The sequence below is a fragment of the Anabrus simplex genome, chromosome 3, assembly GCF_040414725.1.
Source record: "Anabrus simplex isolate iqAnaSimp1 chromosome 3, ASM4041472v1, whole genome shotgun sequence".
NCBI lineage: Eukaryota > Metazoa > Arthropoda > Insecta > Orthoptera > Tettigoniidae > Anabrus > Anabrus simplex.
Window position 1 is genome coordinate 268,974,823 of NC_090267.1, and position 24,682 is coordinate 268,999,504.

The 24,682-nt window shown below is 38.8% G+C and overlaps 1 protein-coding gene across 4 annotated transcripts in view; it reads left to right on the forward strand.

Moving 5' to 3' along the window:
• Positions 1–24,682, forward strand: part of Orp8 (Oxysterol-binding protein-related protein 8) — a 565,732-nt gene that overhangs the window by 30,711 nt on the left and 510,339 nt on the right. For 3 of the 4 annotated variants that reach the window (XM_067143024.2, XM_067143025.2, XM_067143026.2), the window contains exon 2: positions 3,309–3,446. The exons of the other annotated variant lie outside the window; for it this stretch is intronic. In XM_067143024.2, the coding sequence (XP_066999125.1) occupies positions 3,309–3,446 (138 nt within the window). The remainder of the gene's footprint in view (positions 1–3,308; positions 3,447–24,682) is intronic. 4 annotated transcript variants of the gene reach the window in all.

Here is a 24,682-nt window from a genome sequence, read left to right on the forward strand (position 1 = left end):
GTCTATGTTCTCTTGGCTCTTTTTCTCTTTTGCACAGTGCACGACTACAGTTTTCTTTTTTACTAATTACCATTCCAAATTCCTTGAGATTTTCATTCCAAACATCTAGTCTCCTTTGTACTTCCTTTTCTCCCTTTCCCCAAATCACCACATCATCTGCAAATACCAAAGCATTCACTTCATCACTACTGATACTCTGTTTTACACGTTTTATGATTTTATCCATCAATATTATAAACAATAATGGTGACAAGCACTTCCTTGCTTGAGACTTTTTTTTTGTATAAAATGTTTCAGTCACCACTCCCCACTTGTAGGCCTACATGGCTTTTACTCTCATGATAAAACATTTTTATCTTGTTAATTAATGATTTTGGTACAGCCCTTTTCAGTAAGCATTCTCATACATGTTTTCTCTTAACTGTATCATACGCTTATTTCAAATCCAAAAATACAAAGATGATTTCCTTGTTCCTTTCCAGATGTATTTCCATTATCGTTTGCACTGTAAATATCAAGTCTATTGTTGATCTATTCGGGCTAAAGCCATATTGTTATTCCTCTGTCTATGACTTTCTCCATTATTTTTAGCCCATGTGATAATAGGGTTATACCTCTATAATTTTCACTTTTCTTCCTTTTTTGAGCAATGGTACAAAGCTTCCTTGTTGCCAATCTTCAGGTATTCTTTCATCCTTCCGTAGTCCAATGCTTCCTGCTGTCTTAATTATATCAGCATTGAATTCGTCTTTTTCACTTGCTTTACCTTTGGTCATTGCTTTCACTGCCCTTTCAAGTTCCAACCATGTTATCGGGTTCTCTTTTTCTTCTCCATCTATTATTTCCATTTTCTTATCTCCTTCTTCCTCCGAGCAGTCATCCTCATTATAAAATTTTTCAAAATACTATGCCATCACCTTCTGAAGACCCTTTTCATCACATATTATCAATCCATCTTCTCTCTCTAATGCCTTGACTTTTTCTTGACTTAGTCTTTTCGATTTTATTACTCTGTATAATAGTTTATGATTTCCTCGACTATCTTGCTCAATTTTGTTGTTAAACTCTCCCCAATATTTCTGCTTTTCTTCCTTGGTACTCCTCTTTGCTTGTAGTTTCAATATTTTGTATTCCACATGTAACCTTTCTTATTCTCATCCCTCTGATACATTTGTTGCTTTTCCTTATCCATTTCTTTCTTCACCTGGTACCTTTCTTTTATTTCTTTTATTTATTTTGTCTGTCCATCACTGTGTCTCCCTTCCCTTAACCTTTGCTTTTGTTTTTCTGCATACCTGAATTGCTGCTTCCACAAATGTCTGCCTTAAATTGTCCCATTCTTCTTCTCCACTTCGTATTTCCATGTTCGGCAACTTCTTTTTTATACAATCTTGGAATGCCATTCTTTTATCCTCCTCCTCCAAATCCCAAATTCTGATCTTTGGTTTCTTCTTCAATACAAGTTAACTTGTTTTAATTCCACAATTAATAATCTGTAATCACCCTCCATACTTTCACTGGGGATTATCTTCGTATTCATGACGTATCTTTCCCATTCTCTCTCTGTTATTACAAAATTGATGAGTGTTCCATACTGTCCATCCCAACTATATCGGCTGATGTTATGGCTATTCCTCTTCATAAACCATGTGTTCTTTATTATCAGATTATTTGTGATACACAAGTCCAACAATTTCTCTCCATCTTCATTTTTATCGCCATACCAATGTGGGCCCAGAACATTCTCATATTCCATTCTATCAGTTCCGATATGAGCATTCAGATCTCCCATTATCATGATCCCATCACCAACAATATGCATTTCTAGTTCATTGAGGAACGTTCATCTCTTAGATATCTTTAGATTAATGTCATATTTCAGATACCCAATTCAACAGTGAGTGATGGTAGTGGTGAAAATGCCAGAGTTTTTAAACCTCCTCAACCAGGGAGGCTAAAACAATTAGTAGATAAGGACTGCTAATGCCTTCGACATGTTAAGTCACACTAGCTAGGTTTGTTAGCAACCTTGCCCAAGGTCAAGCATCTGGAAGTGATGCCAGTACTTGTACCATTTCTTGGGAGGTATATTTAAACTTGGATTCATGGGCGAGCTACATTTAGTAAACCAATAATAATAATAATAATAATAATAATGTTATTGGCTTGACGCTGCACTAACTACTTTTACGGCTTTCGGAGACGCCGAGGTGCCAGAATTTAGTTCCGCAGGAGTTCTTTTACGTGCCAGTAAATCTACTTCAAATACCACCGGACTGAGCCAGGATCGAACCTGCCAAGTTGGGGTCAGAAGGCCAGAGCCTCAACCGTCTGAGCCACTCAGCCCAACAGTTACTAAACCAAGAACAATGTGAAGTGAAGAGAGACATTACAATTGTGGCATTATATTGTAGGCTTATTATTTGTTGGTTGGTCTTAGTCCGCAGGTTTCAGTTCCTCAAATAATGAATGCTGAAGCCTATCAGGAGTAGTGGACAATTCTATGCTACCCACCATATGGTTTTTGTCATTTTCAGCATGACAGTGCACCTGTTCATAAATCAAAATGAGAGTGAATGAAATTGAATAGCCAGCCCAGAAATCTAATCTAAACTCTGTTGAGCATCTTTGGGATGAGTTACGTCACCAATTGACAGCCAGACTAGATAGCTTCAAAACGGTTACAGAACTCTTCACCATGTTGATGGAGGAATGGAAGAAAATACCTGTAGATATCTATCGATACGTAAGTCATCCTAGAAGGTTATAGGATGTGATAACGGTGAAGGGTGAACTTATGCTATACTGACACAATAGCAGTTCCAATTATTTTATATCTGCCTTGTCTGTATACTTCATGATCTTGAGCTGAATATCATCAGCTCCTTACCTCGAATGATACTAGGCTTATAAGTTATCATATTTTCCACTGTTTCTCATTCCATATCCATTGTCATCCCTACAGAAATTAGACATCATAAACATTATTAGAAATATTCCTCTTCGAAGATTCCCTTCTGCCTTATATCCCCACCTCATTTCAAAAATATTCCCATGGTATGCTTTGGGATTTTGTAATCATTTGTTTAGCTCCACTTTCCTTTATATAATGCTTCGTATCCATACCATATGCTGTTTGAAACCATTTTTGGTATCTCTTCTTTTTATCCTTGCTTGCTGTTGTGATTACATCGTTCCGTCTGCATGTAAACATTTTAAAAATCATATTGTATTTTGGTAATTTATTTCTTTTTTAAAAATAAATGTGATTGCTGGTATTTAGTATTAGCTTTTTCCTTTTATTTCAGAGAGCGGAATGAGCTCTCCAATTCCTGTTCCATTATCAGCAACAAGGCAGTCAGGTCATGATGTATTATCACAGAGTCATTCTAGTGAACCAACTAGTAAGACAGCTACTCCAGCTGGTACAGGTAGTCGTCTTGCTGGTAAGTCCTTTAAATGCTTGCTTTCACTCGGTTGACCGTTTGCAGTGACTGCATTATGTGGTGTACAGTATTTTATTCTAATGAGTTAATTCAAAATTGTTTTGTATAGAATTTAATTTCTCAGAATTCCTATAGTGTACTATATAGATGTGATTGTATTCATATAGTAGCCAGTTAGTACTCTGTAGCAATTTCCAGGCATATCGACTAGTAAATATTTCAATTTTTTTCTTATTTTTTGTATTTTTTGTTTTTGTATGTGGTTTAGTGATGTGTGCTAAGTTTTATAAACGTCTATTTCCTTGCTTATGGATTTAATTCTTTATTTTCTTCTTTTTGTAAAATTTGTAATGTTTGTACGGTACTCAGAAGTTAGTGAGTGATTGTGGTCATTGTAGTGTTTTATTTGCGAATATTCATTAGAAAATATTGAGGGAGGAAGGGGGAGCAACAATAACCGACTGATGCACTTATCTGTTCTAGTGCTTGTGTTTAATTTCACTTTATCATTAGAATGTGTTTGTTATTGTTACAGTAATGATTTCACTGGAAACTTAACTCTCCCCTGCCTCCCTCCCCATTTGACTTTTGGAGAAAAACAACTTAAAATGCTGTATGAAATAGAACGATAACAAACTGATTATTTTCTCCTGGTATTGTTGCATGTTGAGTGTGTAATTGATTTAATAAGCTTTTTAATTGGTATGTAATTTTGATAGTTTTGTCAATTATGATGGTCAAATGTTTTAAGGAGTAAAGTACTATGTTTTTACAGTTTTGATAGATATTGTTGTAAGTTGGGATGAAAATATCAATGTCCAATTAAAAAAAAAAGTTATAAACAAGAATGATTACACCAGGAGCAAGTGCTAAGTGGCCTATTGAAAGGTCAGAGCAGTTTGGTGTTGAGCATAATTGAAACTGCTCCTCTTTTCTGTACGTATGCAAAGCTTACCATAAAAAATAAAAATAAAAAATGGGGGAGGGGGGGTCTGCCTAGCTGAGGTGGAGTCTTCATCTGGAAGAATGTGCACGCAGTTCTCTTCTAGAAAAGAGATTTCCACCTCTGAAGATGCACATGGCCTTGTTGTTTATGTAGCACAACCAAAACTGAGTACCAGGTTAAATCCTGGGGCAATGAAGGCTGGACATACAGCTAACTATTCTATCCCACTTAGTGCTGAGGTTACAAAGAGCAGAAGTCTTTACCTTCCATTTCTTGAAGGGCTTTTTGAGGCCTGTACGGAAATAGCTTTACTGCAGAATATTATAAATCTTCTGTAGCTCCTTGATTGAGGGTCTATGTAATGGAGTTTGGTTCAGAGGGACCAGGTTTGGTTTCCAGCAAGGCTGAGAATGGTAACCTTGTTTGCTTAATTTTCCTGCCTTGGGAACTGAATATTTGTACATGCCTCTTCATTCATGTACAATGTACTACATGCCATAGTGTACAGAAAGGCACAATGGTTATATTTCTCAAATAGGGTTGGCACCAGGGAAGGCATACATTGCAAAACTGGGCCAAGTCCACATCTGTGTCACACCCTACCAGGGTGTGGGGAAATTGAAGTAAAGGAAAGAAGAAAAATATTCTAAATCTAATGTGAAGAATTTTAAATCCTCCAAGTTGTAATAAATGTTTAAAGTAAGCCTAATAACTCTTAAATTTTGAAAGGCATTTCTGCAGTGATGTTATTATCTTCCTTAACCCATTTAATACATCTTTGGCAGTGATTATCCATTGCCATTACACATTAAACAATTTCTTGATGTAGATAAGGGACATCCAACTTTTTGTATTTTTTTTTTTTTTTTTTGTAACATTAGGCCACTACATTCATAGCTGAGTCAGCAAAGAGGATGTGCCTGGATGTCTTAGGATTTAATGATATTCGGGTAAGGGGAGATAACGAGAAAGAGACACGAGATTATAAAGTGTACTTGACAGGTGTTAAAAAGGGAAGGGCAGAGTGTGGGGTAGGACCGTTCGTCAGGAATACTATTGCATGCAACATAGTTTCTGTTAGGCATGTAAATGAGCGAATGATGTGGGTAAATTTGGCAGTTGGAGGAATGAGGATGAGAATTACCTCAGTGTATTCACCATGTGAGGGTGCAGATGAGGATGAAATTGAAATTTTTTATGAAGCATTGAGTAACATCATAGTCAGGGTCAACAGCAAGGATAGAATAGTGTTAACGGGCGATTTCAGTGCAAGAGTTGGAAATCGAACTGAAGGATACGAAAGGATGATTGGTAAATGTGGGGAAGATATGGAGGCTAATAGGAATGAGAAGCGTTTGCTGGACTTCTTTGCTAGTACCCATGGGATTAGTCGTTACAAATACGTTCTTCAAGCATAAGGCTATTCACTGCTACACATGGGAGGGTAGGGGCACCAGATCCATAATAGACTATATCATAGCAGACTTTGAATTCAGGAAATCAGCCAGGAATGTGAGAGTATTCTGGGATTTTTTGATGATACAGACCACTATCTGATATGTGCTGAACTAAGTATCTCTAGGCATAGGATAGAGAAATTAAAATCTGTCTGTAGACGGATAAGGGTAGAAAATCTCCAGAACTAGGAAATAGACAGAAGTACATGGATATGATTAGTGTATAGTTCCAAAAAGTGGACAATAAGCAGCTTCAGGATATAAGAAGAGAATAGGTAGCATATAGGGATACTGTACTAGAAACAGCAAGGTAATATATAGGAACAACTATGTGTAAGGTTTGGGAAAAGCAAACATCTTGGTGGAATGATAAAATGAGAGAGGCTTGTAAACATAAAAAGGTGTATCAGAAATGGCTCCAGACAAGGACTAATGCAGACAGGGAATTGTATGTAGAGAAAAGGAACAGAGCAGAGAATCCAAGGAGATCTCGTAGGAAGATTTTGGTAATAACTTGGAAAGGATACGTCAAGCAGCATGGAAACCTTTCTGGACAGTAATAAAGAAAGGAAGGGAGGGAAAAAGGAAATGAATAGTGTTTTGGGTAAATCATTCATTTCATTTATTTATTTATTTATTTATTTATTCATTCCTTCCTTCCTTCCTTCCTTCCTTCCTTCCTTCCTTCCTTCCTTCCTTCCTTCCTTCCTATGGTGGACCACGTGGTTCTTAAATCTGGTGAGCTTTTTTCTTCCTATTAGCCCAGTATTTCTTCTTCATTCTAGCGCTGTGGATGTCTTTTCTTTCTTGAGTCCATTTCACTCCTATTCCTGGATGCAGTGATTTAGCTGTTAGTGACTGGAGAGAGTCAGATGTCTTGATTGACTTTCTGAAATTATCTCGGTTGTAAATGTCAATGTGATCAATGTTTATGTATTGTAGGTCTTTCCGAACTAAATTTGTCCATTTGGCATTTGTTGCTTTCCCTCTAGATACAGTGTTGAAGATCCTTGAAGTGAGTCTCTGACTGTCCTTCCTGACTATGTGACCATAGAACATTAGTCTTCTCTTCCTCATAGCTGTTGTAATGCTCTCTATTTTACCTTACAGTTCCTTGTTGTACCTGATTCTGTACCCATCTCCTTCTTTAATGGGACCCATAATCCTTCTGAGGATCTTTCGCTCTTTCATTTCCAGTTTCCGAGTTGTCCTTTCCAGGTCATGTTTAGGCATTCTGAGGCGTACAGTACAGATGGTCTTACTACGGTGTTGTAGTGTCTGAGGAGAGGGATTTAGACTTGTATATGTTCTTACAAATTTTAATTTAGTACATCTACTCTTCATTGCAAGGTCCTCATTAACATTTGGGGTTATCCGTTCTCCAAGATATTGAATGAGTTGGCCTTGTGTATTATTTTTTTCCCCAAAGAAATGAAGTTGGGTGCTTCTCTGATGTTGGTCAGAAATTCTGTTTTGTTGACAGCGATCTTCAGCCCTATGTTAGCTGCTATGTGTTTGAGGGAGGATAGCTGGTATATAGCTTCTTCCATACTTGAAGCCAAGAATGTGAGGTCATCTGCGAAGGCTAAGCAAGTGACTGTTAACTTGTCTTTTTTGTAGCTTATTTTTAATCCAGAGTTGTCAGCTAGTGTGTTCGTCCATTCCCGAATGACCATCCCCAGCAGACAGTTAAACAGGATGGGGGACAAACCATCTCCTTGTCTAACACCTGTTTTGATCTCAAAGCTTTTTGATAATACCCCTCTGAATTTGACTTTGGACATGGCGTTCATTAGAGTAGCCTTCACAAGATTCAAAGTATTCTTATCCAGTCTCATTTCATTTAACATCTCAAAGAGGGAATGTCTGTCTACCGAGTCGCAGGCCTTCTGGAAGTCAACGAAAATTGCCACATAGGTTGAGCTGCTGAGGTTTTTGTAGGTAAAGATAGTTTTGAGGTTCAGGATCTGTTCTGTGCATGACTTTTATTTATTTATTTATTTATTTATTTATTTATTTATTTATTTATTTATTTATTTATTTATTTATTTCATTATTAGATACAGCCTATGGAGGGCCATTTTACACTAATAATAATAATAATAATAATAATAATAATAATAATAATAAGTTTAAATAATTATAAAAGATAACAAAGGTATAAACAACAATAAATTAACAATTTTAACAATAACAATGTAACAACAGTGACAATGATAACTGGCAAGTGTCGATTACAGAAATTAGGAAGAAGAAAGGTTGAGGGTTGGAGGGACGGAAGAAAATGGAAACCTGGAGAGGACTTCAAAGGAAGCTTTTAATTTTTTATTTGATGGATGCTAAAGGTGTGGATATGTCGATATCAGGTAGTGACTTATATCATTCCCGTGGTCGTGTGATTTTGTATGGATTTATAAGAAATATTTCCTTCAGTGTCCGCTGCTATTCTTTTTATTGAAACAGTGATTCACCGTAAATGCGTGTGTCGTAACCTGCAAAATAATGCCAAAAGAGAAGTCGAGTACAAGGTCGCGTCTTCAACTATATGTAGTGGAATTTAAAAGCATTTTCACTACTGATGGAAAAGTATTTATTTTGCCAACCGTGTGGTAAAACAGTACGTGAAGATCAACGTTCTCAAGTAATCCAGCATTTGTCTGGAAATAAGCATACTGCGGCTGCTTTGCGTGTGCGTTCGCGACAATTACTAATAGCTGAACCAGCTACTTCAAATTCAGGCCCATCTAAATATTCCTATTATTATTTAGATGTGTGCAGAGCATTTGTTTGTGCCGACATTCCTCTTGGTAAAATAAATAATCCGGGACTGAGAAATTTCCTAACAAAGTACATTAATTTTGAGCCTCCACACTAATCCACATTAAGGAAAAACTATCTCCCAAAATGTTACAAAGAAACTTTACAGAGAATTCGGGCAGTATGTGATAGCGAAAAACTGTGGGTGAGCATTGACGAAACCACTGATTCAAGTGGGAGAAAAGAAGGAAATGTTGTAGTTTGTGTGTTGAAGAATGACAAAACTGCTTGCGAACATTCTTATTTGCTAGCGTGTAAAGAAATACTTGCTGCAAACCATGTCACTGTAGCTAGGTTATTCAATGAAGCCATCCACTTACTTTGGCCAAAAGGTATAAAATACGACCATGTATTGCTTTTCCTTACTGACAGTGCAGCTTACATGAAAAAGGCAGCCGAAGGCCTTTCTGTGAGCTTTCCGAAAATGATACACGTAACTTGCGTTGTTCATGCTCTGTACAGGTTATGTGAAACTGCGCGGGCTCAGTATCTTCAAGGGGATAAATTAGTGTCTATTGGCAAAATAGTCTTCGTAAAAGCACCCTCAAGAATCAATCTCTTTAAAGAGAAAAACCCGGATCTTGCGCTTCCTCCTCTGCCTATTGTTATGCGGTAGGGTACCTGGCTTAGCGCTGTGGTATACTACGCAGACAATTTCGAAAGTTTTGCATCCGTTGTGAACGTGCTAGATAAAAACGACGCATCGTCAATTGAGATTCTTCAAGAGATACTAAAAGACAGCTCTTTGAAAAATGATTTGGCGTTTATGCCAATCTAAGCTTCTTGTGTAAAACTATAGACATATTTGAAAAATCTACTAACCTGTTGTCCGAAACAGTGAAGGAAGTGCGCGCTGTTGAAAATAAATTAAATTCACTCCCGGCTTCGCAGGTACAGGGACAGTTAAAGGTCAAATATCAAAATTTATTCAGGAAAAACAGAGGATTTCAAACAATGTGCCAAATTTCTAATGTATTGGAGGGTGCTCATGTTGGCGAAATTGATGGCGTTATTGTTGGTGACATTCCTCTCTTTAACTATGCTTGTCTGACTTCCTGTGATATGGAGCGATCGTTTTGGCAGTGTAAGGTGTTCTGTAGAGATAATCGGCATGCATTTGTCAAGGACGATTTGGAGATGACCTTTGTTGTTCACTGCAATTCTGAGACTACTTCTACCAACTAATATTCCAGCGTGTGATGGGTGAGTACGAACTGGTACTATTTTTTTCAAAGATGATAGTTTACTTTTGCCATATTTAAACAAAACATTACCTTTAAAAAATAACCATTCATAATATTTACTCTGGCATATCAAAAATTAATATACCATACAGCACGTTTCTATACACAGACATCATTTTGCCTTAAGGAGCACGTTTGGTAGCACCATATTCTAATACAAAACATTATACATTATACTAGAGCGACTAGTTATGTGATATTTAAAGAAAAATAATTTCAATTTTTTTATCACATATTTTAAAGTTTTTCAGCACATAAAAAATAAATATTTTTCACATTTTTAGCACATAAAAATCCGCTCCCTACTTATTATAGTAACTTTCTAGTAGACAGGATACAGTACATACAGTAATGAAACAAGAAACATAGCTCCGTTAACACCTTTGGAAAAAAAGTCTGTTATTCTCTTCTGTTTGTTGCGGTTAACCTTTCCTCCCTTCGCGTTGAAACTTCTCGTCAGTACCACGCAGCCGAGTTTCGTAAATAGAGCTTGTCATCCGCGACTTGTGGGCTTGCCTTCGTAAGTGACCAGTAATTAACTGACACCCGAGAAACGGTGAGGCTTTGCCGATTTTACGATCATCATTAGAAGTTTGAGTTTTTCGGTTCCCTTCATATTAGTTCCCAGCTTCACTGTAACCCTTTCTTTACTTGTTAACTGTTCCTCACAAACCACAAATGCTGTATTGCACAGTTAATGTTGCACAAAATTGGAGTTACAGAGTATTTTTTGCTTCAAGGGAGGAAATGTTCGCTTCGAGAAATTCGTGTAACCGTATTTCGAGTAATAGAGAAATAAATAAACGTGAAGAATAGGACAAACAGCCGGAAAATTTAAGTTACTTCGAGATACTGAGAATTTCGAGTAATGGAGGTTCCAGATTTCGAGGTTCAACTGTATTATTGTTCATATGTATGTGTCATAAATGAGAGTGATTAGGTACATTTTCTTGTAACCATTTTTTTATATTTTTTTTAGTTTATGATTTTAAATTTAATGGTCAATTCACATTGTAAATGTAGGTATGTACGCCTTTTATCATGTCATGTTTTTCTCTTAGACCGTGGCGCAATATATGTGATGAAATCCAAGAATTAAAAATCTTCCTATTTTGATTTCCAAAAGTTGGCAGCTATGCATTCCTAGGCCCTTCCTATCCCATTGTCGCCATAAGACCTATTGGTGTCGGTGCGGCTTAAAACGAATAGCAAAAAAAAAAGTTGTGTCATAATGAAACAAAATCGTGGACAACAATATAAACTCCAAGTTTGAAACTAGTGGTATTTTCCATATTTCATACGCTGGTATAAGGAATATAGGTAGAATGTTTTTATTTGTGCTTGTAATGAACGATTTATTTATGTTTTGCAATGACAGACACAACACATTTCAATTGCAGCAATGGTTGTCGAATATAAATCAATTTAATGCATAGACAACTTTGATATGAGTACGACATGGAATGTAGAAAAGTTTGATGTAATAAGAAAAGCCTTGAAAAATAAAAAAGATGTGCATTTATATATGCAAAGTGTAGCACCGGTTCTGTCCGACAGCTAAGTAGACGGGCAGGTGCAGGGAGAAGGGAAACGTGTGTTGGCAAGCCAGAAGGAGGAGAGGAGGTGCAGAGGTGTGGCATAGGGCAGACAGTGTGCCAGCTAAGCATTGGCCAGCAGATATTCATCTCTGTTAGCACGGAACGTGAAATGTCGCAAATTTTAGGCCCCTTAGTTAACGCCCTAATGAATGTCTGCACCCAAAATTGATGCTGACATCTTTTTTACGTGTACCTCACTGTGTTTTCCAAGTTTCATCGCGATCGGCAACTTAACCATTGCTGATGTTCCCTTGTGGGTACAGAGTCAGTTAATTTGTTTTTCAGACTCTGGGTATTCTGATGATAAACATAAAGCGGTCCTGGATTTAAGTGAACGTCGCCAGAAAGAAGTAAGATAATGAACACAGCACGTGAGGAAGCATAGCAACCTTTCGTCCTTTCGTTGGAAGAGACAGGGGCGTGGCGAAGCACAGGGAGATCAGAGACGAACAAAGCAGAGAAAATATAACGCCATTACGTGAAGCACCATTGTAGTATTGAATCAACGACACTTCACTTACTTCGGGGATGGTTGTAGATACGAAATCACAGTACGACACACTTCTATACACAAGAAAGACAGAAAAGAAAGTAATATGCCGGAGGTACAAAAACACGACTGTTGCCAGTTACCGCCATCATCACTGGAGAGTTGAGGATTACTTTGAAAATCTTCTCAACGTAAAAGGGTATCTTCCTTGTGATGTCGCAAACAACCAAGCTCATGGGGAGGAGGACAATGATGTTGGTGAAATTACGCTTGTTGAACTAGAAAGGACGATAAATTCCCTCATCATAAAGCAGTAGAAATAGATGAAATTAGACCTTAAATGATGAAGTATAGTTGGAAGGGAGGGATAAAATGGCTGCATAGAGTGATACGATTAGCATGGAGTGTTAGTAAGGTACCTTCAGATTGAACAAAAGCAGTAATTGCACCTGTCTATAAGCAATGGAGCAGGAAGGATTGCAACAACTATCGAGGTATCTCATTAATCAGTATACCAGGGAAAGTGTTCACTGGCATCTTGGAAGGGAGGGTGTGATCAGTGGTTGAGAGGAAGTTGGATGAAAACCAGTGTGGTTTCAGACCACAGAGAGGCTGTCAGGATCAGATTTTCAGTATGCAGCAGTTAATTGAAAAATACTACATGAGGAATAGACAGTTATGTTTCTTTCGTAGATCTAGAGAAGGCATACGACAGAGTACTGAGGGAAAAGATGTTTGCCGTTCTGGTTGACAACGGGATTAAGGGTAGATTATTAAAATCAATCAAAGGTATTTGTGTTGACAGTTGGGCTGCAGTGAGAATTGGCAGTAGAATGAGTTCTTGATTCAAGGTAATTGCAGGAGTTAGACAAGGCTGAAGTCTTTCACCTTTATCATTTATAGTTTATGTGGATCATCTGCTGAAAGGACCAACCTTCCCGATTTAGGCGAGAGACTTCCGATTTTCAACAGTTCTTCCCGGCTTCCGATTATTCTATTATTTCTCCCGATTTTAGCTTATTTTTTGGTGAACTTCAAACGTTTGTTTTCATATCCTGCCGTTTCAGCATTGCACGTAAGTACTCATATTTAGGCCCATATTGAAATACATTATAAAATAATACAAATATTGGTTTTCCACCTATTCAATACATAAAATGTTTTTATTTTTAGGATTTTATCCTTTATCCTAACTGTAGTATTATGTCAAGGATAAAGTCCTAACAATAAAAACATTTTATGTATTGAATAGGTGGAAAACAAATATTTGTATTATTTTATATTTCAGCATTGTATGCGAGTCGCCAGAAGTCCTTCGCTCATTGGCCGCTTTCTAATGAAATATCAGCGTTTATGAATACAAGAAATGCATATGAATATCTGATGTTTATTGAAACCTGTATATCACAACACGTATATCGATTGTAAACCTCTCGTTCTTGAGTGCTTTCTTCGTGTTCATTCATTTCAGTTTTGTTGATTCTAGAGATTAGTAGATTTGGAGTCTATTTTAGTAATTTAGTGACAGAATTTCAAAGATAGCGATTAGTGAATGTTTTAGAGATTTTAGGAGCCATTTGAAGAAAATTTTCTGATTTTAATTTCTTATGTGATAAAATAGCATTACGTGTCGCATAATGGCGCTTCGCATAATCTCGTGGGCGCGTGATGCAATATATTAATCTATACATTTACTAAGTAATGGCATCTAAGTGCATGACTGATTCACACATGTGGAGCATGAGTTCATACTATTTTTGAAAGGCTTATCAGAGACTGATCATCTCACTCACATACTTCCTGTGAGGGCATAGAGGTGTGTAATTTTTAGCCTCGTAGCCTCATATAGCAACAGCCGGGTTTTGAGACAATAAGTGTTACGAGGGTTGGGGCAAAAGTCATAGCAACTTTTTTTTTTTCCTTGAAGATACCAGTCCGGTTGGAAAATGTGACATATACAGACGAAAGGACAAGGTGTTAACTATATGTGTGGACAATGAATAGCACTGAAATATCGTAACACACTAATTTCTTACGGTAGTATACAGGGCAGTATGGCCTTCCCGGTGCAAAAGAATGACAACACAGTACACATAAAGTTGACATGACAAACCTGGGCCTAAAGACCCTCAAAGTAGTCCGCTGCTACTGACACTACACGCTGCCAACGATGTGGTAGGCGCTGAATACCATCTGCCTCAGCATTTGCTGCACCTTGTATGAATCGGGTCACCTGTTGGTGCACAGCATTAGCAATGTCCCCTCGTGTCACAAACTGCCTACCACGTAGTGGTTCCTTAATCTTTCGAATGAGATCAAAGTTACAGGGCGAAATGTCGGGAGAGTACAGTGGGTGCTTCAATTCTTCCCATCTCCAACATTGCAGTAGCTGCCCTACACACACTGCTGTGTGTGGTTTTGCATTGTCGTGTAGGATTATTGCACTTTCCACAAAATCTGGCATTTCTCCCGAATGCCACGTCATACCTGTCACACAAGGAAGTCCTTGTAGTACTGTGCGGTCACTGTTCTGCCATGTGGAACAAAGTGGCAAACAATGACACCCCTGACGTAATACGCGACAATCACCATCAATTTGACTGGGGAAGGATTCTGACGGACCTTCTGCCTCCTTGGTGATCCAGCATGTCGCCACTCTGCAGACTAATGTTTCAGTTCTGATTCGTATGCCCTGGCCCAAAATTCATCAATGGCGATTATTCGTGACAAGAATTGATCGCTGCCCTGTTGCCAGCGTGCAAGGTTATCGGAGCATATTGCATAACGCACCCATCTTTGAACTTCCATCAGTGCATGTGGTACCCACTGAGATGCGATTTTGCGCAGTTGCAGCTCATTACGCAATATGCTGTGGACGGTGCATTTCTCGATGCCACTTGCCCTCTCTAACTCCAGTAGCGTCCATCGTCTATCTTCATCCAAGAGCTGCTCGATGACGGCATGTGGCACATCCGTCCGCACACTGACAGGTTGTCTCGAACATTGCTCATCACTGGTTGACAAACGTCCTTGCTGAAACTTTCCTGTCCACCGTGATACTGTACGGTGTGGTAGGCATTATTCCCAAGGGCTTCCACTAATTCACTGTGACATTCCATCGCATTCCTCCCTCAGAGAAAATGGCTATTTTGATGTAAGCGTGCTGCTCAATATGGTTTACTTCCATCTCGCACGACACTCGCCAACTGAATGACTTCACAGCTCTCGCTGTGCTACTACCAGCTATCACAGAGCCATCTGTTGTTCTGCATACACACTGTGCCTGTAGAACTTCCACATGGCACATGTACGTTTTGTGATCCGTTCACATTTCTACAAGAAAAAAAAAAAACCTGTTGCCATGAATTTTGCCCCAATCCTCATATAATACATACCATAGTACTCCTGTATTGCACAAGACATATAGAATAAGCAGTTTTGACCAGTTGTATCTCCTTATTATTCCTGATTTTTATATCAAATTCTCCTTGTTTTTTGTTTTGTAAAGTTGGCAGGTATGGTATTAAATGACAGGAAGGGATTCTGTTAGGTGAAAATGTAAGCAGTCTGGCCTATGTTGATGACCTGGTCTTAATGACAGATTGTGCCGAAAGCCTGCAGTCTAATATCTTGGAACTTGAAAATAGGTGCATTGACATTCAAGAGAATTGAATGCAGATTGGGAATACAAAGCTGGAACAGGTGGATAATTTCAAGTATTTAGGATGTGTTTTATCCCAGGCTAGTAGTATGGTAAGTGAGATTGAATCAAGGTGCAGTAAAGGTAATGCAGTGAGTTTGAAGTTGCGATCAACAGATTTCTGTAAAAAGGAAGTTAGCTCCCAGACTAAACTATCTTTACATCAGTCTGTTTTCAGACTAACTTTGCTTTTTGGGGGTAAAAGCTGGGAGGACTCGGGATTCTTATTCATAAGCTAGAAGTAACCAACGTGAACGTAGCGAGAATGATTGCTGGTGAAAACAGGTTGGAACAACGTCATGAGGGTACTCAGAATGAGGAAATAAGGGTTAAGTTAAGAATGAACTTTATGGATGAAGCTGTACGCATAAACTGTTTTCTGTGGTGGGGTCATGTGAGGCGAATGGTAGGGGGTAGGTTATCTAGGAAAATCATCAACTCTGTTATGGAGGGTAGGAGGAGTATAGAAAGACCAAGGTAGACAATGGTTAGATTCAGTTTCCAACTCTTAAAAGATACGAGGTATAGAACCAAACGAGGCCACAGAACTAGTTACGAATAGGAGTGTGGAGGCTTGCAGCCTGAAAGCTGAAAGGCATTATGTATTATGCTTGAATCATTTAATGTGTGTGCAAAATTGATATAAAATCTATGATTTGCCGGTATGCGCCCTTCCCTTGATAGTGTCAGACGAAGACTCATTATAATGTAGTTGAAAGATGTTTAATCAAATACTGTATTATGGTTTGAATTACCAAATGAAAATAATAAAATCACTTTCTCCTTTGCAAAAATCAAATGATCATAAATATTGCCATTAATGCTTTCACGGCCCATACTTATAGACAGGATATTGTATAGGTTTTTGGGCTTGTGCCGTGTCAAGAAAATAAGCTGAAATTCTTAACGTTCCGCAGAAAACTGTGCTCTGCATCCTCAGAGCAATCCTGCAGTCTGTGGTGTAAGGTATGGATGGATGGCCAGACAATGAATGTGAGCCCAACTTAGCACACTGGGGCGAAACGCTGGCAACCAGGATTGAGTTAGCTGAAAAATTTATAATGTCCAATAAGCGACCAACTAATTGGTATTATTATAAATTTACCCATTCGGAACAAATATTTCAGGTTCCCTATGGGGAATCAACATCTTTATCAGGACTAGATAACTTGTCAACTGTGAAGGCATATGTAATGAACATTTTGTTCCGTATTGACAATGAACAGTGACAGGTAGAAGAAGGGAGGTCCACCTTTTCAATACCATTTGATGAAATACCAAATATCTTTATTAGATACAAGGGACTAGTTTCGACCCTATAAACTGGGTCATCTTCAGCCTTAATTACCAGTTAAAATCTTATACAACACAATCACCAATATTCCACTGAAATATATAAAACTTATTGACAAATAGTGTTCATTGGCACTTATGTCTTTGGTTGTATGAATAACTTGTCTTCCTTGGAAATGTAGTATTAAGGTAAAACTAATTGAATATGCAATCACGTTTAAGAGAGATAAATAAGTTAATGTAACACATTAAAGTATTCTTACAGTAATGAATTGCAACGTCCGTTGATATAAGCGATGTTCAGCTAGGGGACATTCACAGTCCCATTGTTGGTCTTCATGGGTCTACATCACTCATAGTAGCACGAGGGCACATTCACTCTGTACCAGATTGTTTGATCATTCCAACTTGATCGGAAGCCCACCTAAGTTACGGAGTTCTAAGCATGAACAGAGTAATATAAAATTAAATGAGTTAAAATTAAATCATTACATATAGGTTAAGGCCTAACTCAACATTATTACAATAAATATTCATTATCATCATCATTTCCTTTTATCCAGCTCCTCCCAGGTCGGGGTATTTGTGGCACTTCTCCGTCTTCCTCTTTCCTTCCACCATTCCTCTTTTCGAACTTGTCCCAGTCTAAATTTAGTCTTTTTATGCTGCTCTTCACTGATTCAATCCAACTTGTTCTAGGTTTTCCTCTTCCTCTCTTGCCCTCGTTCTTTGCCTCCAACATCTGAATTGGAATTCTATTCTTCTCCATCCTCTTTATATGTCCAAATCACTGCATAGTTTTTTTCTTTTCAATTCTCTCATTTAGCTTTCCTATCCCAACTTCTTTCCTAACATCTCCATTTTTGACTCTGTCTTTCCTTGTCTTTCTTATCATACTTCATAGGAATTTCATTTCACTGGCTTGCCTGCTAGTCAAAGTCCAAGTCTCAGCTGCATAAGTCAGTATGGGTACATAGTACATTTTGTACATTATATCTTTACTTTTCTTGGTACTTCTTTGCTCCAAACAAGTTTTCTTACACTTTGGTAGAATGCATTGCCTTGCTGTACCCTCCTGCCAATCTCCATCTGCATTAATTCACTTCCTAGGTATTTAAAGCTGTCCACAATTTCCAGACTCTGTCTTCCAATTTTCACAGTGCCCTTTCCTTGCCTTTCCCCTCTTGACATCACCATAGTCTTTTATCTGTACTGTTTTTCATGCCATACTTCTCAATTTTTTCGTTTAGTACATCTAGTTGTTGTTTCACTTCTTTGCTGGTCTTTCCCCAGATCACATCATCATCTGCAGATAGCAATATCTCTATCTCTTTATCTCGATAGGCTTCCTTTGTTTCCTTTACAATTTCGTCCATGACCATAATAAACAAAAGAGGTGACAGCTCACTCCCCTGTCTTAGTCCAGTCTTATTCCTAAACCATTCTGTCTTTCCAACTGAGGTCAGTACCCTGCTAACACAGTTGTTGTTCATTGCCTGCACAATTTCTAACATTTCTCTTCCAAATCTCTTTTTAACCATGGTTTACCAAACCTTCTCTCTGGGGACACTATCATATGCCTTTTCTATGTCTATGAAAGTCATGACCAGACCCTTTCTATATTCCCAGTTCTTTTCCATCAGCTGTCTCATGCTAGAGATTCGGTCCACTGTAGATCTTCCACCCCTGATGCCATATTGTTCCTCTTGTAACTCTCCTTCAGTCATTCTTCTCATTCTTCTTTCTAATATCCTCTCCAGTAGTTTAACTACCTGCGATATAAGTGTGATTTCTCTATAGTTACCATAAACTTTTGTGTCCTCTTTCTTAAACACTGGTATTATTATCCCTTATTACAATAAACAGTACAGGCAACAATTTAGGCTATATTCCTAGTTACAGGAATCCATGCATATATTAGAAAACTACGTAGCATAATGGTTAGTGTTATTAGCTGCCGTCCTTGGAGCCCGGGTTTGATTCCGGGTACTGCCAGAAATTTGAGAATGGCAGGAGGGCTGGTGTGTGATTGAAATGGTACATGTATCTCACATCCATTGTGGGTGTACCTGAGAAAAAATAAAAATCCGCACCATGTCGGAATGAGGGCATGAGTTTACTATTGTAATAGAGTGATATACAATTTATTACAATTCGCTTTATTTTGCACCGACACAATTAGGTCGTATGGCGACGAGGGGATGTGAAAGAGGGAAGGAAGCATCCTCAGGGCTGCCGACAGTGGGATTCGAACCCTCTAACTCATCAATGCAAACTGATAGCTACATGACCCAAGCCCCACAGCCACTTGGTCAGTGAGATATATTTTATATAATAATTATTATTGAATAAGTTATGAATATTTTGCATTATTATTATTATTATTATTATTATTATTATTATTATTATTATTATTATATAATTTGCTGGGGCCATCATGGACCACGTTAAGTCTTGTTGCATTTGACACTGAACTTGGCCTTCTTTAGAGCCCAAATTTCCCTCATTCTTTGTGAGTGGGCCTGCTTACGCTCCTCTGTCCGAGGGGCACCGTGTCTTCTCTTCGGTTGCTCGTCTCGGTTTAGCCCGTTTGTCAATATTTTCTTGCGGAAGAGATCTCTGTTAAGGGCGTCTTCAGCTGAGATATGTAGCATTTGCAGGTCTTCTTTGGTATTTCTAAACCAGGGAATTGTGGTTTTGGGGTTTGAATAAAAAAAGTGAAAGATTTCTTTAGTTAACTCTCTTCTGTCCATTCTTTTCAGATGACTGTAAAATCGTGCCCATCTTTTTCTGATTTTGTCAGTAATTTTCTCTATTTTGCTGTAGACTTCCTTGTTGGATCTCTTTTGATGGATTCCATTTCTGTACTTTGATCCCAAGATTCCTCTCATAATTTTGCGTTCTTTTTTCTCCAGTTCTTCAAGGACTCCTTTGTTGGCATTTAGAGACAGGGTTTCTGCTGCATATAGAACTACTGGCTTCAGAACTGTTTCATAGTGACGTATCTTGGTGTTTTGGGAAAGGCATTTTTTGTTGTAGATTGTGCGGGATGTTTGGTAGGCTATTTCCAGTTTGCGTACTCGCTCCTAAAGTGCTTCTTTGTCCAGTCCATTTTTCATGATGATCTCACCCAGGTATTTGAATCTGTCTACTCGGATGATGTCCCCGTATTTTGTATGGAGTTTTGGTGGAGCCTCTTTGATGTTAGTCATTACTTCTGTTTTCTCAAACGATATCTGCAGACCAGTTTGTTCGGCAATTTCTTTAAAATTTCAACTTGAGCTCTAGCGGTTTCTATGCCGTTTGAGAGAACAGCAATATCATCGGCAAATGCTAAGCAGTCTGTTGCGATCCCCTTGGATTTGGTTCCTATTCTTAATGGACTACAGTTGGTTTCCTGTAATCTCACCCGCCAGGTTCTGATGATCTTTTCAAGAACTCAGTTGAAGAGTATCGGGGATAGCCCATCACCTTGTCGGACTCCTGTTTTGATGTCAAAGGAATGCGAGATACATCTGTGGAACTTCACCTTGGATTTTGTATCGGTCAGGGTGGCTCTAATTAATGCCAGCAGTTTCAAATCAACTTCAAATTCATTTAAGATGTTTAGCAGGACTTCCCGGTCGATGGAGTTGTACGCTTTCTTGAAGTCCACAAAGACAGACACATACTGCTTGGACCTTAGTGTACAATATCTGATGATCGTTTTGAGATTTTGAATCTGTTTGGCTGTTGAGTGACCTTTCCTGAACCCTCCTTGGTATTCACCTATTTGATGTTCGACTTGTGGTTCCAAACGCTCCAGGATGGCAAGTGATAGAATTTTGTAAGTCACGGGTAGCAAAGATATTCCTCTGTAGTTGTTGATGTTCTTCATGCTGCCTTTTTTGTGTAATGGATGAATCAAAGCTATTTTCCAATCTTCGAGTAGGGTCTCCTTGTTCCAAATTTCTTCTATTTGCTTTTGTAAGATATCAAGTGATTCCTCTGGAGCATATTTCCATAGTTCTGGTACTACTGAGTCTTCCCCCAGCGCTTTGTTATTTTTGAGACAGGCAATGTGGCGCTTGATTTTATCTCTGACGGGTGGTCTGGAATCTGGCTACCTGACTAAGGGTTCCTTGGTCTCAATGGGGCTTTGCGGTTTAGAGCAATTAAGTAATTACTTGAAGTAGTCTGCCAGAATGCTGCAATTTTCTTCATTTGACGTTGCCAGTGTGCCGTCCTTTCGCTCAAAGCATAGAGATGGTGGTTTATAGCCAGTGAGTTTGTGTTTGAAGGCTCTGTAGTACTCTCTGGTTTCATTCTTCCTAAAGTTTTGTTCTATCTTTTCGATGAGAGATTTTTCGTATTTACGTTTCTCAGTTCTGAACACCCTAGCTGCTTGGGCACGTTGGGTTTTGTAGGTTTCCCAATCATTTTCTGATTTCGTGGAGTAGTACTGTTTCCACGCATTGAGTCTTTCTTTGAGGACTGATTCGCAGGTACCGTTCCACTAGGCATGCTTTTTGCTTTTCTTGATTTCTGCAACGTCTTTGGCGGCCTCAACAAGGAGACTTTTGATGTTGTTAAAGTCAGTCATTTGGTCTAGCCTTCTCCTGGAACTCCTCGATCCTTTGCCGAAGTTTATCATTGTCGAAGCATGTGATCTGTTTGGTTGTCTTCCTTGTGTTTGTGGGAATTAGTTTGCATTTTATAAGAGACATATAGTGATCTGAGGCCACATTGATGCCTTTCTTTACCTTGACATTCATAATCTCAGGGCTGTTTCTCCTGGAGATTGCAACATGATCTGTTTGGAACTCTTAGAGAGTTTGGACGGGAGAACGCCAAGTTATTTGCTTTCTGGGTAGATGGTGAAAGTGGGTCGACATGACCTGCAGGTTGTGATTTTCGCAAATGGACACCAGTCTTTTTCCGTTTGGATTGGTTCTTTTGTGAGCAGGGTAATTTCCTATAACTTTCTTGTACTTCTGTTCACGACCTAGTTGGGCATTGAAGTCTCCCAAAAGAAGCTTGACATGGTGTTTGGGGATTTTGTTTAATTTTTCATCCAGTAGGTCCCAGAAATGATCAACTTCATCTGGATCAGACTTGTTCTTATCGTTTGTAGGAGCATGTGCGTTAACTAGGGCATAGGTTTTGTTCGCGCATTTAATTGTGAGTATAGACAATCTGTCATTCACAGGTTCGAAATTTGCAACCGATTTAAGGATCTTGGTTCTAACAGCAAATGCGGTTCCAAGCATCACAGCTCCATTGAAGATTCCTCTTTGCGCTTTGCTCTTGAAAAATCGGTAGCCTTCGAATTAAAAAATCTCTTCATCTGGGTACCTTGTTTCCTGTAGGGCCATTATGGATATCTGATTTTTGTGAAGAGCTTTGGTGAGGGTTTTCAGCTTGCCAGTTTGTGTAAGTGAATTTATGTTGAAAGTTGCTAGAAAGGTTTTGGATTTTAACCTGAGTTTTTGACACTTTGGGGTACACCGAGACGCTCCGACTTGTCTCTTGCATGATGTCGAGTCTCCCCCAGAATCCAAACGAGACTCGTGCGCCGTGGCGTTCACGACGAGGGATTTATCCGAAGATTTACCCCCTGGGGCATGTTTCTTGGAACGTTGTGCCATCATGCTTCTTGACTTGACTTTGCTTTGGATGGGTAACCATCTTTTTACAACTAGGGTTGTTAGCCCTAGAGGTTGCCTCAAGATGTTTTCTGGCTTCTGGTCATTTTACAGTCTTCGCCGTAACCCTGGCAAGGGACCAGTTTTTTTTTTCTTTTCACCGTGGTATTTTATTTCCCTACTACCCTCTGACTCTGCTGGTGGCAGAGCTAGCAAGCTTCCCCAATTGCAATGGGACGCGCCCGATGGATGTAACTGGTAAATCCCCCACACGGGTTGTTATTATTATTATTATTATTATTATTATTATGATCATCATCATCATCATCATCATCAACATCATCAAGAAAAACTGTCTAAAGGTTGAAAAATTTACGTGGATTTATATGAATTTACTAAATTGTTAAAATTATGTCAATAAATTACCATTACAATACAGGATGTTTCAAAAAGAATCTATGTATTACAAAGTATTATTTTGTCCAAACTATTGATCGCTGCGCCTTGGCTCGGCTATTGGAAAAACGAATACATAGTCTAGTTTATATTAATAGCCGCTAGATGTCAGTTGTCTTCTGTTTTGCTTGGTAACTGTCATATGTTTAAAATTGCTACTCCGCAGCAGAAATCATTATGTGTTCTCGAGTTTGCAAAGTGCAGTTCCGTGATTACTGTGCAAAGACGTTTCAGGTTGAGGTACCAAATTGATCCTCCATATGGATGGAACATTCACAGATGGTATCGACAGTTTGTAGATACAGAATGTGTATGTAAAGGAAAGAGTCCTCGTATTCCTGAAGAAAATGTTGCACAAATTGAAACTGCTTTCCAACGTAGTCCTTCAAAATCATTTCGTCGTGCCAGTCGGGAGTTACAACTGCCTACAATAACAATTTGGCGTGTTTTGAGACGTCAGTTGGTTATGAAACCGTACAAGTTACAGATGTCACAAGCTCTGCGTCCTGATGACAAACGCAAACGTGTGGCATTTTGTAACGGGATTCTTAATGCTATTGACAAGGATAACACTTTCGCTTAGCGCATCGTTTTCAGTGATGAAGCAACTTTCCATGTTAGTGGTCAGGTGAACAAACACAATGTTTGAATTTGGAGCCTACAGAACCCACATGCAGTCATTGAACATGTACGAAATTTGCCCAAAGTCAATGTGTTTGGTGCGATATCCCAATCATCTGTTTTCGGCCCATTCTTCTTTGATGGAAACACGGTTAATGGTCAGCAGTATCTCGCTATTTTACAAAACTGGTGGTTTCCAAGGCTGCACGAAGACAACTTCATTTTTCAACAAGACGGGGCACCCTTTCACTGGAATTGCCAAGTGCGTGAATATTTGAATGAAACTTTACCAAACTGTTGGATTGGTCGTCAAGGAGCTGGCGACTTAGCATGTCTCAGCTGGGCTCCATGGTCACCGGATTTGACACCCTGTGACGACTTCCTGTGGGGGTTTCGTTAAAGGCAATGTTTATGTACCACCACTCCCATAGAACCTGGAAGAGTTGAACCGGATCCGTACTGCCATAACATCAGTGACGTTTATGTACCACCACTCTCATAGAACCTGGAAAAGGTGAAGAACTGGATCCGTACTGCCATAACATCAGTGACGAAGGACATGCTTGCCCGAGTGTGGGAGGAATTTGGGTATCGATGTGATATTGTTCGTGTCGCTGATGGTGGACATATTGCATATCTGTAATCTGAACCTGAGAGGTTCGTAAGTATGTGTGTAAAGTTTCATATTCATATGTCTTACAGTTTAAGAAATATATGCATTCGAAATAACGCATATTCTTTCTGAAACACCCTGTATATTGACAAGCACAATTTTATTACAAGCATTGAAGGCATTCCTCTTTCCTTCGGGGCCTTCCCGACACACAAGATAGATTTTGGGGGATTAGGAATGTAGAAGAGTATAGAGATGGCATTCCGTTTTAGCAGCTGCCTTCCATCTGTTCTCTTTATTTCAAATTGACATTCCTCAAAATGAAGCTGCAGGAAAAGATAATAATCAAGGTGTGGTCAGAAAAGTAGTTTGATAGA